General features: G+C 67.8%; 2 protein-coding genes across 7 annotated transcripts in view; one reads left to right on the top strand and one right to left on the bottom strand.

The window, feature by feature from the left end:
- Positions 1–67: 67 nt before the first annotated feature.
- Positions 68–15,189, bottom strand: part of PIH1D1 (PIH1 domain containing 1) — a 15,493-nt gene continuing 371 nt past the window's right edge. Inside the window, exons 1-16 of one of the 6 annotated variants that reach the window (XM_054052401.1) lie at positions 13,918–14,014; positions 12,839–13,036; positions 11,299–11,442; positions 9,505–9,661; positions 7,883–7,945; positions 5,206–5,271; positions 4,620–4,712; positions 4,140–4,203; positions 3,863–4,042; positions 3,291–3,352; positions 3,126–3,210; positions 2,557–2,650; positions 1,769–1,798; positions 1,591–1,681; positions 848–988; positions 68–175 (exon numbers count right to left, since the gene is read on the bottom strand). In XM_054052401.1, the coding sequence (XP_053908376.1) occupies positions 143–175; positions 848–988; positions 1,591–1,681; positions 1,769–1,798; positions 2,557–2,650; positions 3,126–3,210; positions 3,291–3,352; positions 3,863–4,042; positions 4,140–4,203; positions 4,620–4,709 (870 nt within the window). In that variant the 5' untranslated portion in view covers positions 4,710–4,712; positions 5,206–5,271; positions 7,883–7,945; ... (2 more) ...; positions 12,839–13,036; positions 13,918–14,014 and the 3' untranslated portion in view covers positions 68–142. Of the gene's footprint in view, positions 176–847; positions 989–1,590; positions 1,682–1,768; positions 1,799–2,556; positions 2,651–3,125; positions 3,211–3,290; positions 3,353–3,862; positions 4,043–4,139; positions 4,204–4,619; positions 4,713–5,205; positions 5,272–7,882; positions 7,946–9,504; positions 9,662–11,256; positions 11,443–12,838; positions 13,037–13,917; positions 14,015–14,494; positions 14,618–15,189 lie in introns of those variants that run through there. The other 5 variants (XM_054052407.1, XM_054052404.1, XM_054052406.1 and 2 more) reach the window with 5 other exon arrangements.
- The window catches only part of ALDH16A1 (aldehyde dehydrogenase 16 family member A1), a 14,023-nt gene continuing 4,181 nt past the window's right edge, over positions 5,348–15,189 (top strand). Inside the window, 17 exon segments of the mRNA XM_054052286.1 lie at positions 5,348–5,395; positions 5,449–5,571; positions 6,436–6,541; positions 7,079–7,205; positions 7,786–7,967; positions 8,063–8,140; positions 8,700–8,890; positions 9,527–9,682; positions 10,176–10,358; positions 10,816–10,908; positions 11,355–11,491; positions 11,564–11,633; positions 12,181–12,245; positions 12,337–12,426; positions 12,868–13,018; positions 14,024–14,206; positions 14,513–14,635. Of these exon segments, the coding sequence (XP_053908261.1) occupies positions 5,348–5,395; positions 5,449–5,571; positions 6,436–6,541; positions 7,079–7,205; positions 7,786–7,967; positions 8,063–8,140; positions 8,700–8,890; positions 9,527–9,682; positions 10,176–10,358; positions 10,816–10,908; positions 11,355–11,491; positions 11,564–11,633; positions 12,181–12,245; positions 12,337–12,426; positions 12,868–13,018; positions 14,024–14,206; positions 14,513–14,635 (2,106 nt within the window).

The following is a 15,189-nucleotide window of genomic DNA, read 5'->3' as shown; positions in this document are numbered from 1 at the left end:
GCGCTAAATCCCCCCCCCGCGCCCCCCCGCCCTCCCCCACCCCCGGGGGGGTCACAGGAACAGCTGCGCGGGCGGCCGGAATCTTTATTGGGGATTTTGGGGGGTCCGGAGATGGGGGGGGGGACACACACAGAGCCCCCCCTCACGTCTGTAGGGGCATCGTCACTGTGAGAACCTGCGGGGAAAGGGGGATCAGGGGGGCAAAAATGGGGGGGGGATGTGCAAAAAGGGGAGGGGCAAAAAAGGGGGGGGCAAAAAAGGGGGAGGGGCAAAAAGGGGGGGAGGGGGCAAAACTGGGGGGGCAAAAAGGGGAAGGGGGCAAAAAGGGGGGGAAAAGAGGGAGAGGGGGAAAAAGGGGGGGCAAAAATGGTGGGGGGGGCAAAAAGGGGTGTTGGAGAGGGGGCAAAAAGGGGGGGAAGGGGAGGGCCAAAAAGGGGGAAGGGCCCAAAAGGGGGAGGGGCAAAAAATGGGGGAGGGGCCCAAAAGGGGGAGGGGGGCAAAAAATGGGGGAGGGGCAAAAAGGGGGGGGAGGGGGGAGGGGTGTCGAAAGGGGGGGTCAAAAGGGGGGGGTGGGGGGTCCAAAGGGGGGTGTCAAAAGAAGGGGTCCAAAGGGGGGAGTGTCCAAAGGAGGGGGGGGGGGTCCAAAGGGGGGAGTGTCCAAAGGGGGGTGTCTGGGGGAGTGTCCAAACGGGGTGTCAAAAGGGGGGTGTGTCCAAAGTGGGGTGTCCAAAGGGGAGGGTCCAAAGGGGGGAGGGTCCAAAGGGGGTGTGTCCAAAGGGGGGTGTGTCCAAAGGGGAGGGTCCAAAGGGGAGGGTCCAAAGGGGAGGGTCCGGGGGGGGGGTCTCACCTTGGTGCATCGGTGGAAGCGGGCGCGGCAGCGGGCGGGGTCGGGGGGGAGGGGCAGCCCCAGTGCCAGCAGGGCGGGGCCGTCCCCCTCCAGCACCAACCGCTCCTCACTCAGCGCCACCCGCAGAGACTCCGCCCCTCCCTGCCGGGGGGCAACGGGGTCAGGGGCGGGGCCAAGGGGGCGGGGCCAGAGGGGAAAGGGGCGTGGTTGTGAAAGGGGGCGTGACCAGACAGGCAATGAAAGGGGATTTAAAAGGGGCGTGGCTAGATGATAAGAAGGGGCGTGGTCATATGGAAAAGGGGGCGTGGTCAATGAGGGGAGTCACACCCCCTCCCCCTCAGCTCCTCGGGATCAGGTTGAGCCCTCACAGCCCCACTGTGACCCCCATAACGGCAACTCTGCCCCATAGCGGCCCCCCCCGGCCCCATAACAGCCCCCCTGCCCCACAGAACCCCCCCTCAGCCCCACAGAACACCCCCTCAGCCCCATAGCAGCCCTCCAGCCCCACAGAAACCCCCATAACAGCCCCACACCCCATAGAAGCCTTCTCCAGCCCCATAGAAACCTCTTCCAGCCCCACAGAAATCCCTTCCCCTGCCCCACAGAACCTCCCTCAGCCCCACAACAGCCCCCCATTCCCACAGCAGCCCCCCCCAATGGTCCCCCCCAGCCCCATAGAGACCCCCACAGCAGCGCCTCCCACGCCGCTCCCGCTCTGCCCCACAGCAGCGCCCCACACTCACGATGTGGGGCAGGAGGATCCGCGCCTGCAGCACCTCAGGACGCTCCACCGAAGGCTGAGCCACCACCACGAACTTGGGGGGCGCTGGGGGGCTGGGGGGGGCACAGCTTAGCCTGGGGGGGGGTCCTGGGGCTGGGCTGGGGTGGGGAATCTGTGGGGCTCAGCCCCATAGCTCCTACCTGGCGGGCGGCGGCGGCTCCTGGGGGGGGCTGTGGGGGGGGAGAAGTGTGTGAGGAGGGTTGGGGGGCGTGGGGGGGGCGGCTCTGTGGGGCAGTGATGGGGGGATCCATTTGGCGGAAAGAAGAATCTATGGGGCACATGGGGCTGAATCTATGGGGCATGGGGAAAAAAATCTATGGGGCACGGGGAAAGGAGCCTATGGGGCGCAGGGAAAGGAATCTATGGGGCGTGGGGAAAGGAAAATCTATGGAATAGGGGAAAATCTATGGAAAAGGAGAAAATATATGGGGCGCGGGGAAGGGGGGAGGAATCTATGGGGCACTGTGGGTGAGAAGAAATCCATGGGGCACAGGGGGTAAAAAGAAATCTATGGGGCACCGGTGGGGAGGGAGAAATCTATGGGGCACTGGGGGGAGAAAATCTATGGGGCATTGGTGGGGGCGGAAGGAATCTATGGGGCACCAGGGGGTGTGGGGAGGAAGCTATGGGGCACCAGAGAAAGAGGAGGGGGAAATCTACGGAGTACCAGGGGTAAGAAAGAATCTATAGGGCAGGAACGGGAGAATCTATGGGGCGCTGTGGGTAAGAAGAAATCCATGGGGCACCGGGGGGGAGGCAGAAGTCTATGGGGCACCAGGAGGAGAGGAGAATCTATGGGGCATCGAGGGGGGGGGGAATCTACGGGGCACCAGGGGATAAGAAATCTATGGGGCACTGCGGGGGAATCTATGGGGCATGAAAGGAAATCTATGGGGCAATGCTATGGGGCAGGGGGGGCCCCTCTCACCCCTCGAGCTCCTCGATGTGGGGCTGAGGCCGTGTGCGGATGTTTTGGGCCGCGATGGAGCCCAAGAATTTGCGGTTCTTCAACACTCTCCAATCTGGGGGGGACGAGGGGGTCACACCCCTCCTCCCAGTGCCCCCCAATTCATGCCAGTGCCCCCCAGTCCATCCCAAACGCCCCCCCCACTTCCCAATCACATCCGTGCTCCCACCCTCTGCCACCCCCGTTCCCCCAGTGCTCCCCAGTTTCCACCTCATTCCTTCCCAGCCCCCCAACCTCCCCCCATGCCCCCTCCGAGCCCCCCAAGTCCCTCTCTCAGCCCCCCAAATCCCCCCAATCTCTCCCCATTCCCCCTCAAACCTCCCCCATTCCCCCCAAAATCTCTATTCCCCCCCAATCTCCCCCCAATCCCCCTCTTTTCCCCCTCAGCCCCCCAATCTCCCCCCATTCCTCCCAATCTCTCCCCATTCCTCCCCAATCTCCCCCATTTCCCCTCTAAGCACCCCAATCTCCCCCAATTCCCCCCCAATCTCCTCCATGTCCCCCCCCAGCCCCCCATTTCCCCCCCTCACCGCTCAGCTCCAGTTCTACGCCGTATTTCTCCGTCAGCCCCTCCATCGCCACCGTCAGGAAGAACTCCAGGTACAGGGGGTCACTCTGGGGGTCGCAGGGGTGTCAGAGACCCCCTAATAAACCTCTTAACCCCCACCCGTCCCCCCAAATTCCCCCCCCCTCACCTGTAGAGTGCGGAAGAACCCCGAGTTCACCACCACGTCGTAGGCGGTGCAGCCACGGCCGCCTGCGGGGAGAAGGGGGGGCTTGAAGCCGGGATTTGGGGGGTTAAAGGCGGGTTTAGGGGTCAAAGAAAGAATTTCGGGGGCAGGAGAGTCAAAGAGAAGCTCAAAGTTGGGATTTTGGGGGGTTAAAGGGGGGTTTAGGGGCTTAAAGAGGCATTTGGGAGTCAAAGAGGGGCTCAAAGTGGGGATTTGGGGGGTCAGAGGAGGGGCTGAGGGATCAAAGGGGGGATTTGGAGGGATGGGGGGGATCAAAGGAGCATTTGGGGGTCAAAGGGGGGGCTCAAAGTGGGGATTTGGGGGGTTAAAGAGGGGTTTAGGGATCTAAAGGGGGATTGGGGGGCTTTAAAGGGGCATTGGGGGGGTCAAAGCGCAGGTTTGGGGGTCTCGGGGGGGTCCTGGGGGCAATCAAGGAAGTTTAGGGGGGATCAAGGGAGTCTCGGGGCAATCAGGGAGGTTTGGGGGGGCTCAGGGGGTGTCGGGGGCAATCAGGGAAGTTTGGGGGTGTCCCTCACCACGGTCGATCTCGGCGTGGGGCTCCCCGAGGCTCATGGGGATGCGGAAGCCGTCGGGGGGTGCGCAGAGGAGGCGCCGCAGCGCGGGGGGGGACAGGGGGGGCGGCGCCGGCACCTCCGCCGAGTGGCACACATTGATGAACACTTTGTCCTCCCCTGCACGGGTCTTGACGCAAAGGCCTGGAAAAAGGGGGGGGCACACACAAAAAAGGGGGGTCAAGAAGCTGGAAGCCCCCCCAACGCTTTAATCCACCCCCCTTTAAAGCCCCCCCCTTACCTGGTTGTGGGGTGACGGCACGGGGGGGGCCTGAGGGGGGGCGCCGCTCATCCTCCTGAGTTGCCTATTGGGGGGGGGGGGGGAAGGGATGGGGGGATCAGGATTGTGACCCCCACCCCCAAAACTCAGGGGACCCCCCACTTTTGGCCTGGAGATCTCCACACACACCCCCAACTCCTGGACCCCCCACTTTGCCTCAGGACCCCCCCTTTGCCTCAGGGAGCCCTCCCAGTGCTCCCAGTTCTCCCCCAGGACTCTCCCAGCACTCCCAGTTCCCCCCCAGTGCTCCCAGTTCCCCCCCAGGACCCTCCCAGCAACCCCAGTTACCCCTGAGGACCCTCCCAGCGCCCCCAGTTCAGCCCCAATGGCCTCCCAGCACCCCCAGCTCACCCCCAGGACCCTCCCAGTTCCCCCCCAGGGCTGTCCCAGCCCCACCCCGAGCCCCCTCTTTCCCTCCCAGTCCCCCCAGTTCCCCCCCACCTGCAGCAGCAGCCGCTGCAGCGCATCCTCCTCCTCCTCCTCTGCCTCCAACTCAGCCGAGAGCAGCGAAGGGTCCGGGGGGGCCGCCATGGGCTGAGGGGGGGGAACGTGAGGAAATGGGGGGGACTCCCCTCCGGAGCCCCTCCCCAGTTCCCCCCACAGCCCTCCCAGTCTCCCCAGTTCCCTCCCAGACCCCCTGTGCCCCTCCTGCCCTCCCCCAGAGCCCCTCGAACCTTCCCAGTGCCACCAGTCTCTCCCTCAGTGCCCCCAGCTCCCCCCCAGAGCCCCCCCCAGTGCCCCCAGCTGCCCCCCAGAGCCCCCCCAGTGCCCCCAGCTCCCCCGAGAGCCTCCCCAGAGCCTCTGTGTGTCCCCCTTCCCTCCCAGTGCCCCCAGTACCACTCCAGAGCCCTCCCAGTGCTCCCCTAATCCTGCCCCGAGCCCTCCCAATTCCTCCAGTTCTGCCCCAGAGCCCTCCCAGTTTCCCCCAGTCCTCCCCAGAGCCCCCCCCAGTTCCCCCTCCTCCCTCCACAGTCTCCCCAGTCCCTTCCCCATCCCTCCCAGTCCCCTCAGTTCCCGTCTCCATTACCTCCCTTCGCTCCCTTCCCGCTCCTCGTGCCGCTTCCGCTTCCGGTGCCGTGGCCACACCCCCAATCTACGCATGGACACGCCCCGTTGGCCGAGCCCCACCCATTGTCACATGATCACTCACTGAACATACCCATATTTCTATGGCCACGCCCCCTCCGCTCTGGCCCCGCCTCCTCACCTTTCCGACGGTATTTTCATTCTGGCCCCGCCCCTTCCCTCTAGCCCCGCCCCCTCGCTCTAGCCCCGCCCCCCTCCCGCTCCGGTCTCGGTGGCGGCGATGGCGGCACTGGGACCCCCCCCGGTCCCTCAGCTCTTCGTTACTATGGAGGAGGGACCGGGGTCCGGGGGGACCGGGCCGGGGGAGGTGGGGGGCACGGAGGGGGGGGGCTGCTGGGGATCGGGGGGGGGGGGGCTGGGGGGATATTGGGGATCTTGGGGGGGCTCTGAGGACATGGGGGGGGCCATAAGGGGGTCCTGAGGGGGCTCTGGGTATTCTTTTGGGGGGTCCTGAGGGAACAAGTGAGCCTTGGGGGGGGCACTTGGAGACCCTGGAGGGGCCCACGGGAGGCGCTGGGGTATCTCGGGGGGCTCTTAGGGGGCTGGGGGGGAAGGGTGTCTTGGAGAGGTTCTTGGGGGGCACAACAGGACCATGGGGGGGTCCTGGGGGAACAAATGGGTCTGGAGGGGCTTCATCGGAGGTTTTGGGGGGCTCTAGGGGGTCCTGGGGGAACAAACAGGTCTGGGGGGGCTCCATCGGGGGGGTTTGGGGGGTCCATAGGGAGTTTGGGGGGGCTCTGGGGGTTCTTGGGGGGACCTGGGGGAACAAATAGGTCTGGGGGGGCTCCATCGGGGGGGGGTTTGGGGGGAGCCCATGGGTCGGGGGGGGCTCCATCGGGGGGTTTGGGGGGGCCCATGGGTCTGGGGGGGCTCCATCGGGGGGTTTTTGGGGATCCATGGTCTGGGGGGGCTCCATCGGGTGGTTTTTGGGGACCCATGGGTCTGGGGGGGCTCCATCGGGTGGTTTTGGGGGGGTGTCCATGGGTCTGGGGGGGCCCGGGTGCCGCAGGGCAAAGGTTGGGGTGTGGGGAGGAGCGACAGCACGCGGTGCCGCAGCCTCTGGGGGGACCCTTGCCCTCCCCTCCCCCCCCCCCGAAGAAATGCCGTGTTGGGGGGGGACACCCCGATGTGTTGGGTGTGGGGGACACCCCGATATGTGGGTCCCCCCCAGGCGTGGCTCGAGGCCCGCGGGAGAGTCCTCGGCCATTGGGTGGACGGATCGTGGCTGATGGCCCCGAGGGGGGAACCCCCCCTGGAGTGCAGGGAGAGAGCCACGGGTAGGGGGGGGCACAGAATGGGGGGGACACAGAATGGGGGGGACAGAGAGTGGGGGGGGCACAGAATGGGGGGGACAGAGAATGGGGGGACAGAGAATGGGGGGGCACAAAGAGGGGGACACAGAATGGGGGACAGAAAAGGGGGGGACAGAGAATGGGGGGGGACACAAAAAGGGGGAAGTCACAAAGAATGGGGGGTCAGAAAGGGGGGGCCACAAAGAAGGGGAGGGGTCACAAACAAGGGGGGTCACAAAGTGAGAGGCACAAGGGGGGCACAAAAAACCGGGGTCACAAAGAATGGGGGGGGCACAAAGAAGGGGGGTTAAGAGGGTTCTGGGGGTCCCTAAGGGTTCTGGGGGAGTCTGGGGGTTCAAGGGGGGGCTCTGGGGATCCCTAAGGGTTCCGGGGGACTCTGGGGGTTCAAGGGGGGGCTCTGGGGATCCCTAAGGGTTCCGGGGGACTCTGGGGGTTCAAGGGGGGCTCTGGGGGTCCCTAAGGGTCCGGGGGGGCTCTGGGGGTCCCCAATGTGCCCCCCAGGGCGGCTGCTGGCGGGGGTCCCGCGGGGCGCTGAGGCCGAGGTGGGGGCGGCCGTGGGGGCGGCGGCGGCGGCAGCGGCGAAGTGGGGGCGGATGAGGGGGGTGCAGCGGGGGCGGCGGCTGCAGCGGTGAGAGACGGGGACCCCCCCCGTGTGACCCCCCCCCTTTGTGTGTCACCCCCCACACTTTGACCTCGGGTGACCTCTGACCCCAAACCTCTGACCCCCCCAGTGCTCCCCAATGTCCCCATATGCCCTGTGCCCCAATGCCCTCCGACCCCCCCATGTCCCCCCTGTGTCCCCAAACCCCCCATCTCCCCCCAATGCCCCCGACCCCCCCCGATGCCCCTGACCCCCCAATGCCCCCTGACCCCCATCTCCCCCCCTGACCCCCATCTCCCCCCAATGCCCCCTGACCCCCCCAATGCCCCCATATCCCCTCTGATGCCCCCCGACCCCCATCTCCCCCCAATGTCCCCCTCACCCCCATATCTCAATGCCCCCCAACCCCCCCCAATGCCCCCTGACCCCCCCATCTCCCCCCAATGCCCCCCTGACCCCCCCATGTCCCCCCGGTGCCCCCCTGCCCTCCATCTCTCCCCTGACCCCCCCATCTCCCCCCAATGCCCCCTGACCCCCATCTCCCCCCGGTGCCCCCCTGCCCTCCATCTTTCCCCTGACCCCCCCATGTCCCCCCGGTGCCCCCCAGGCTGGCGGTGGCTCTGGAGGGGGGGGCGGCGGCACTGGGGGCGATGGTGGCTCTCGGGGGGGGACACCCCCTCGCCCACCCCCCCCCGGACCCCAACCTGGACCTGGGGCTGCGGCTGCTGCGGGCGGCGGCGGGGGGGGCACAGCTCGGCCCCCCCGGTCTGGAGGAATGGCAACCGCTCGGTGAGTGCCCCCCCCAAATCCTACGGGACACCCCCCCCAAACCCCCCCCCAACACCCCCCAAAAGCCCCCCTGACCCCCCCCTCCGCTGTCCCAGGAGTGGTGGCCGTCGTTCTGGGGGGGCCCTGTGCTCTGCCCCCCCTCCTCTGGAGCCTGGGGGCCATCCTGGCCATGGGTGAGGGGGGGCGAACTGGGGGGGGCAGGGATTGGGGTGGCAGATATTGGGGGGCAGGGATTGGGGGGCAAACCGGGGGTGGAAACGGGGGGGGGGGCAGGTACTGGGGGGGCAACGTGGGGGGGCGGTTATTGAAGAAGCAGATATTGGGGACAGATATCGGGGGGGCATTTATTGGGACAGATATTGGGGGGGTCAAACCTGAGGGGGGGCGTAGGGGTTTTGGGGGGCACAATGGGCTTTTAGGAAGTGGTCCCAGGGGTTTTTGGGGGGGGTTCCCGGGGGTTTGGGGGGGTCCCAGGGCTTTGTGGGGGATCCCAGGGGTTTAAGGGGGTCCCGGGGGTTTTGGGGGGGTCCCAGGGCTTTGTGGGGATCCCAGGGTTTTGGGGGGGCCCAGGGGTTTGAGAAGACCCCAGTGGTTTTGGGGGGGATCCCAGGGGTTTTGGGGGGTCTCGGGGCTTTGGGGGGGGGTCCCAGGACTTTGGGGGGCTCTTGGGGCTTTGGGGGGGTCCCGGGGGGTTTTGGGGGCCCCCCCCCCGACCCCCCCGTGTCCGCGCAGGGAACACAGCGCTGGTGCTGTCGGGGGTTGAGGCGGCGCTGCCGGCGCTGCTTTTGGGGTGTCTGAGCAGTGAGGGGGGGGCGCTGCCCCCCGGAGTGCTCAACGTGGTGAGCGGAGACCCCCCCGCACTGTGCCGAGCGCTGCGCTGCCGCCCCCCCATCACCGCCATCGCCTTCCTCGGCACCAGCGCGGTACGGGGGGACCCCGCGGCCCACTATGGGGGGGACCCCACGGCCCACTATGGGGGGGGTCGGGGTTCCCTGTGTACCCCATGTCCCCATATGGGGGGGTTGAGGGTCCCCATGTCCCTGTACAGGGGGGTTTGGGGGAGGGTCCCTATGGCCTCTATGGCCCTGTATGGGGGTGTCGGGGTTCCCCATATCCCCATATAGGGGTGTTGAGGGTCCCCATGTCCCCATACAGGGGGGTCCCTATGTCCCCGTATGAGGGGGTCTCCCGATGGCCCCCATATGGGGGAGTTGAGGGTCCCCATGACCCCTATGGCCCTATATGGGGGGGTCGGGGTTCCCCGTGTCCCCCATGTCCCCATATGGGGGGGTTTCCATACCCCCCATGTCTGATATTAGAGGACTGGTGTGGTTGGGGGGGTCCCCATGTCCCCATATTGGGGGACAGGTGTGGTTGTGGGGGTCCCTGTGCTCCTATGTCCCCGTATGGGGGTGTGGGGGTCCCCATATCCCCTATAGCCCCATATTGGGGGGGTTGGGGATCCCCATGTCCCTATATGGGGGGGGGGTTGGGGGTCCCCATATTCGGGGGTAGGTGTGGTTGGGGGGGTCCTTACCCGCGTGTGTCCCCCTCTTCAGGAGGAAATGCAGAAGATGATGTGGGGGTCCCCAGGTCGGGGTCCCCGTTTTTGGGGGGTCCGTGGGGGTCGCGTCATCGTCATCGTCCTCGACTCGGCCGACCTGGACAGCGCGGCCGCCGCCATCGTGGGGAGCCTGCGGACCCCCCCCGCACTGGTGAGGGCACCCCAACATCTCCCTGACACCCCTCGAGTTCCTGGGGGGGGGCTTAAGGGGTCTTGGGGGGTCTCAAGGGTTTTGGGGTGTCCCCAACTCTCTTATCCCAGATCCTTGAGGGGTTTTGGGGGTCCCAGGGGGTTTGGGGGGAGCACCCCAAGACCTCTCTGACACCCCCCAGTTCTTTTGGGGGGTCTTAAGGGTTTTTGGGAGTCCCTAACCCTCTTATACCAGCTCTTTGGGGGGGCTCCCAGAGAGTTTGGAGAAGGGAGCACCCCAAGATCTCCCTGACCCCCTCCAGTTCTTCGAGAGAGGGGGTGCCAGGGGTTTTGGGGGGGCCTTGGGGGGGGTTGGGGGGAGTCCTGGAGATTTCAGGGTGCGTCCCGGAGGTTTTGGGGGTCCTGGGGGGGTGTCCCGGGTTTTTGGGGTTCCCAGGGCTTTGGGGAGCTCTGGGGGGTCCCTAGGAGTTTTGGGGTGTCTGACGCCCCCCCAGCGGCCCGGGGGGGGCTGTGTGGTTCTGGCGCAGGAGTCAGTGATGGCGCCCCTGGAGCGGCGGCTGCGCGCCCGGCTGGGGGGGCTGCGCCTCGGGGATCCCCCCCTGCACCCCCAAACTGACCAGGGCAGCGCCCCCCATCCCGAGGAGCTGCTGAGGGCGGCAAGAGATGAGGGGGCCGAGGTGAGGGGGGGCCGTGGGGGGATATTGGGGTGTGGGGGGGCCATGGAGGTGTGGGGGGACATAGGGGGACACGAGGATGTTGGGGTATGGGGGGATGTTGGGGTACGGGGGGGACATGGGGTATAGGGAGGTCTGGCGGTTGGGGGTTCCTGGGGGGCTCTGGAGGGATCTAGGGGTGGGTTTGGGGGTTCCTGAGGTGGTCTGAGGGTTCGGGGGAGGGTTGGGGGTTCCTGGGGAGGCTCTGGGGGGTCAGGGGTGGGTTTGGGGGTTCCTGGGGTGGTCTGTAGGTGGGTTTTGGGGTCCCTGGGGGCATCTGGGGGGGTCTGAGGGTGGGTTTGGGGGTTTCTGGGGGGGCTCTGGGGGTGGGTTTGGGGTTCCTGGGGGGCTCTGGGGGTCCCGGGGAGTCTCTGGGGTTCGGGGGGGTTTTGGGGTGCCCCCATCCCCTCTGCCCCCCCAGGTGTTCCAGGCGCCGCTGCCCACGGGGGGGCACTGCTGTCCCCCCACTCTGATCTCGGGGGTCGCCCCCACCTCGCGCTGCGTCCGCGAAACGGTGGGTGGGGACCCAGTTTGGGGGCCCAGTTCCCAGTTTAGGGGTCCCGGTTCCCAGTTTGGGGTCCCAGTTCCCAGTTTGGGGTCCCGGTTCCCAGTTTAGGGGTTCCAGTTCCCAGTTTGGGGGCCCAGTTCCCAGTTAGGATCCCAGTCACTCCCAGTCGCGCTCCCAGTTGCTCCCAGTCGCTCCCAGTTGGGGTTCCAGTTGCTCCCAGTCACGGTCCCAGTTGTTCCCAGTCACTCCCAGTCGGGGTCCCAGTCCATCCCAGTCGGGGCTCAGGGGGGTCCCAGTCGCTCCCAGTTGCTCCCAGTCGGGGTCCCAGACCATCCCAGTCACTCCCAGTCCTACCCAGTTGCTCCCAGTCGCTCCCAGTTGGGGTTCCAGTCCTACCCAGTTGCTCCCAGTCGGGGTCCCAGTCGCTCCCAGTCACTCCCAGTTGCTCCCAGTCCGAGGCGCCGCTGCTGCCGCTGCTCCCCGTCCGCTGCGCGTCGGACGCCGTCGCGGTGGCCTCATCTGTGCCGAGCGTCGCCGCCGCTGCCGTTTGGGCGCAGGACATCAGCGCCGCGCTGGACGCGGCCGAGAGGCGAGTGGGCCCCTCCCTCTGACCTTCGCTTGACCTTTGACCCTGACCCTTGACCCTGACCTTGACCCCCAGGCTGCCCCATGGCCTCGTGTGGCTCAACAGCCTCGAGCCGGGAGACCCGACGGGGGGCGCCGGCCTGGAGGTGGGGGGGAACTGGGGGGGGTTCAAGAGATGATTTAGGGGGTTCTTGGGTGGTTTGGGGGGGGCTGGGAGGAGGAACTGGGCTACTGGGAGGTTTGGGGGGGCTCTGAGGTGAGATGGGGGTCCCGGGGGGTGAGTTGAGGCTACTGGGGGAACTGGGGGGCCGGGGGGGGGTCCCAGGGATGGTTTGGGGGGGTCCTTGGGTGGTTTAGGGGGGGACTGGGTAGGGTGATTGGGGCTACTGGGAGGTCTGGGGGGGACTGGGGGGGCTCTGAGGTGGGATGGGGGTCCCAGGGGGGTGGGGTTGAGGCTACTGGGGGAACTGGGGGGGTTCCCAGGGATGGATTGGGGGGGGGGGCCCTGGGTGATTTGGGGGGAATTGGGGGCTGAGAGGGAACTGGAGGGGTCCCGGGGCGCTGGGCTGAGGCTACTGGGGGAACTGGGGGCATCCCAGGGATGGTTTGGGGGGGTCCCTGGGTGGTTTGGGGGGTCCCAGGGATGGTTTGGGGGGGCCGTGCCCCACTGCCATGGGGCTGTGCCCCCCTCAGGTGCTGCGGGAGTTCGGGCGCCCCCCCTGGGACCCCCCTGAGCCCCCCCCAGAGCAGGAGCTCAGGTAATGCCCTTCCCCCCCCAAAAAATGCCCCCCCTTCCCCCCATGTGCAATGTGGGGACCCCCCCCGAGCCCTGTTCCTGTCCCCCCCCAGCTCGGAGCCCATCCCGGGGGGGGTGACGGAGCCCCCCGAGACTGCTGAGATCGCGGCCGCCGTGGAGGGAGCCCGGCGGGGGGGGCTGCGGTGAGGGGGGGGAAATGGGGGTACAGGGGGGGCTCTGGGGTGAGGGAGGGATGGGAGGGCCTTGGGGTGGGGGGGCAAATGGGGGGGGTTGGAGACTCCTGAAGTGACCACGGGGGTTGTGGGGGTCTCAGGGGGGAATTTGGGGGTCACTATTTGGGAGGGTGGTGTCTTGGGGTTGTTTGGGGGTCCCTGGGGGGGTTTGGGGTCCCTTGGGGGATTTTGAGGTCCCTGGGGGTTGGTTGGGGGTCCCTGGGGGAATTTGGGGTCCCTGGGGGAGGAGTTTGGGGTCCTGGGAGGGGGTTTGGGGTTCCTGGGGTGGTTTGGGTGTCCCCGGCGGTGGTTTGGGGTTCAGGGGTTGGTTTGGGGTACCGGGGGGGTTGGTTTGGGGGTCCCCGGGGTCGGTTTGGGGTACCGGGGTGTCTGACGGGGCGGTGCCCGCAGGTGGGGGCTCCTCCCGGGCGGCTCTCGGGCGCGGGTGCTCCGGGGGGCGGTGGCGGCGCTCGAGGCGGACGCGGAGGAGGCGACGGAGGGGCTGCGGGAGGCGCTGCTGCGCTGGGCGGCGCGGGCGGAGATGGGGGGCGGAGCTATGCAGGTGGGCGGGGCCGTGCCCCTAGAGAGGGGGTGGGGCTTAACGGTTGGGGGCGGGGCTGGGGTGTGTGGCGTAAAGGAGTGTGGGGTGGGGCCAAAGGGGTGGGGGGCTGTGGGGGCGGGGTCTATATAGGGGCGGGGCCTGAAGGGGCAGGGCTAGGGGTGGGACATAAGGTGTGTGGGCGGGGCCTAAAGGGTGGGGGGGCTTTGTGGGGACTATGAAGGGAGCGGGGCCTAAAAGGGGGTGAGAGGGGTGGGGCTGAGATGGGACTCGAGAAGGGGTGGAGTCTTGACGGGGTGGGGTCGGTGTGGGCGTGGCCTCGTGAAGGGGTGGAGTTTTATGGGGTGGGGTCGGTGTGGGCGGGGCCTCGGGGGCGGGGGCATAAGAGGTGGGGCGCTGGCTGGGTGGGGCCTAAAGCAACAGAGCCTGGATGGGGTGAAGGGTGGACTGAGATGGGCGTGGGCTTGGGAGGGAGATGGGCGGGGCCTTTGGAGGGGCGGGGCCTAAAGGAGGCGGGGCTTGAAGGGGTGTATGGGGTGGGGCCGTTGAGGTGGCGGAGCATGAGTGGGTGGGGCCTAAATGGGGCGGAGCCTGGATGGGCAGGGGTCAGTGGGTGAGGGGTTGAGGGGTGGGACCTAAAGGGGCGTGCTCCGGAGGGGGCGTGGCCTAAAGGGGGCAGGGACAAGTGAGGGGAGCCTGGAGGGGCAGTGGGTGAAGGAGTTGGAGTTGGGAGGGGCGGGGCCTGAGAGGGGGCGGGGCCTGAGGCGACAGTGCATGGGGTGGGCGGGGTTAATGGCATGGTGGGTGTGGCTGAGCAGAGGGCGTGGCCTGACAAGTGGTGTTACATGATGGGTGGGGCTATACGGGTGGGCGGGGCCTGGGGCACTGGAGAGCAGGGCTACCTGCACAGGGGCGGGACTGCAGCCTTGGACAGGGGGCGGGGCTTTGGTGGGTGTGGTTAAGCGGGCGATGGGCGGGACCACAGTGGGCGTGGCTAATTCCTCACAGGTGCAGCCCGGGGGGTGGTCCCTGCTGTCGCGCCGCCCCCTGGGCGTGGTGGGCGTGGCCTGGTCGGGGCCCCGCCCCCTTCCTCTGGCGCTCCACCTCCTCCCCCCCGCGCTCGCCCTCGGCAACGGCGTCGTGTTGGTGGCGCCGCCCCAGGGGCTCCCGGGGGCCCTGCGCCTGCGCCAGGTGGGGACCCCCAAACCCCCATTGACCCCCACCCTGGGAACCCCCTGAACCCCCCAAACCCCACCCTTGAGACCCCCCCAGACCCCACCCTTGACCCCAGACCCCCATGTGCTCCCCCCACACCCCCGTTTGACCCCTGGCAGCCCTATTTGATCCCCGCGGGACCCCCATGTGCCCCCCCTCATCCCCATGTGCCCTCCCCGCCCCCCCATTTGACCCCCCCGGACCCCCATGTGCCCCCCCGCCCCCCCATTTGACCCCCCCATACCCCCATTTGACCCCCCGTACCCCATGTGCCCCCCACAGGCGCTGGAGGCCGCGGGGCTGCCGGGGGGGGCTCTGGCGGTGCTGCCGGGGGGGTCCAGGGGGGCCGAGGAGGCACTGGCGAAACAGCGCCCCGATGGGCTGTGGCTGTGCGGGGGGGGCACGGTGAGTGGGGGGCAAAAAGGGGGGGCAAAGGGGGTTACGGTGAGTGGGGGGGCTGTAATGGAGGGCTGTAAAGGGGGGCACGGGGGGCAGTAAATGATGGGGTGCAGGGTGATGGGGGGGTCACTCATTGCTCAGGGGGGGTCTGGGAAAGGAGGGGGGGTCCCTGTAGAGGGATCCTTGGGTGAGGGGGGGGCCCTGTTTCAAACTCGGGGGGTCCTTGGGTGAGGGGGGGTCACTGGGGGGGTTCCTTGGGGGCGGCTGTCACTGGAGGGGGGGGGTCCCTGGGGGTGGGGTCTTTGTGGCCGGGGGGTCACTGGGGGGTTCCTTGGGGGGGGGGGGGGGGGGCCCGGTTTCAAAGGGGGGGGTCACTGGGAGGGGGTCCTGTTTCAAGGGGGTGGTCCTCGGCTGAGGGGGGGGTCCGGGGTTGAGGGGGGTCCTTGTGGCCAGGGGGGTCCCTGGGGGGGTTCCTTGGGGGGGCCTGTCACTGGAGGGGGGGGTCTCTGGGGGGGGCCTTGTGGCCGGGTGGTCCTTGGGGCGGTTCCTTGGGGGGGGGT

The sequence above is a fragment of the Cuculus canorus genome, chromosome 33, assembly GCF_017976375.1.
Source record: "Cuculus canorus isolate bCucCan1 chromosome 33, bCucCan1.pri, whole genome shotgun sequence".
Taxonomy (NCBI): Eukaryota; Metazoa; Chordata; class Aves; order Cuculiformes; family Cuculidae; genus Cuculus; species Cuculus canorus.
The sequence above is the reverse complement of the archived record's forward strand: the minus strand, read 5'-3'. Positions and strand labels throughout refer to the sequence as shown.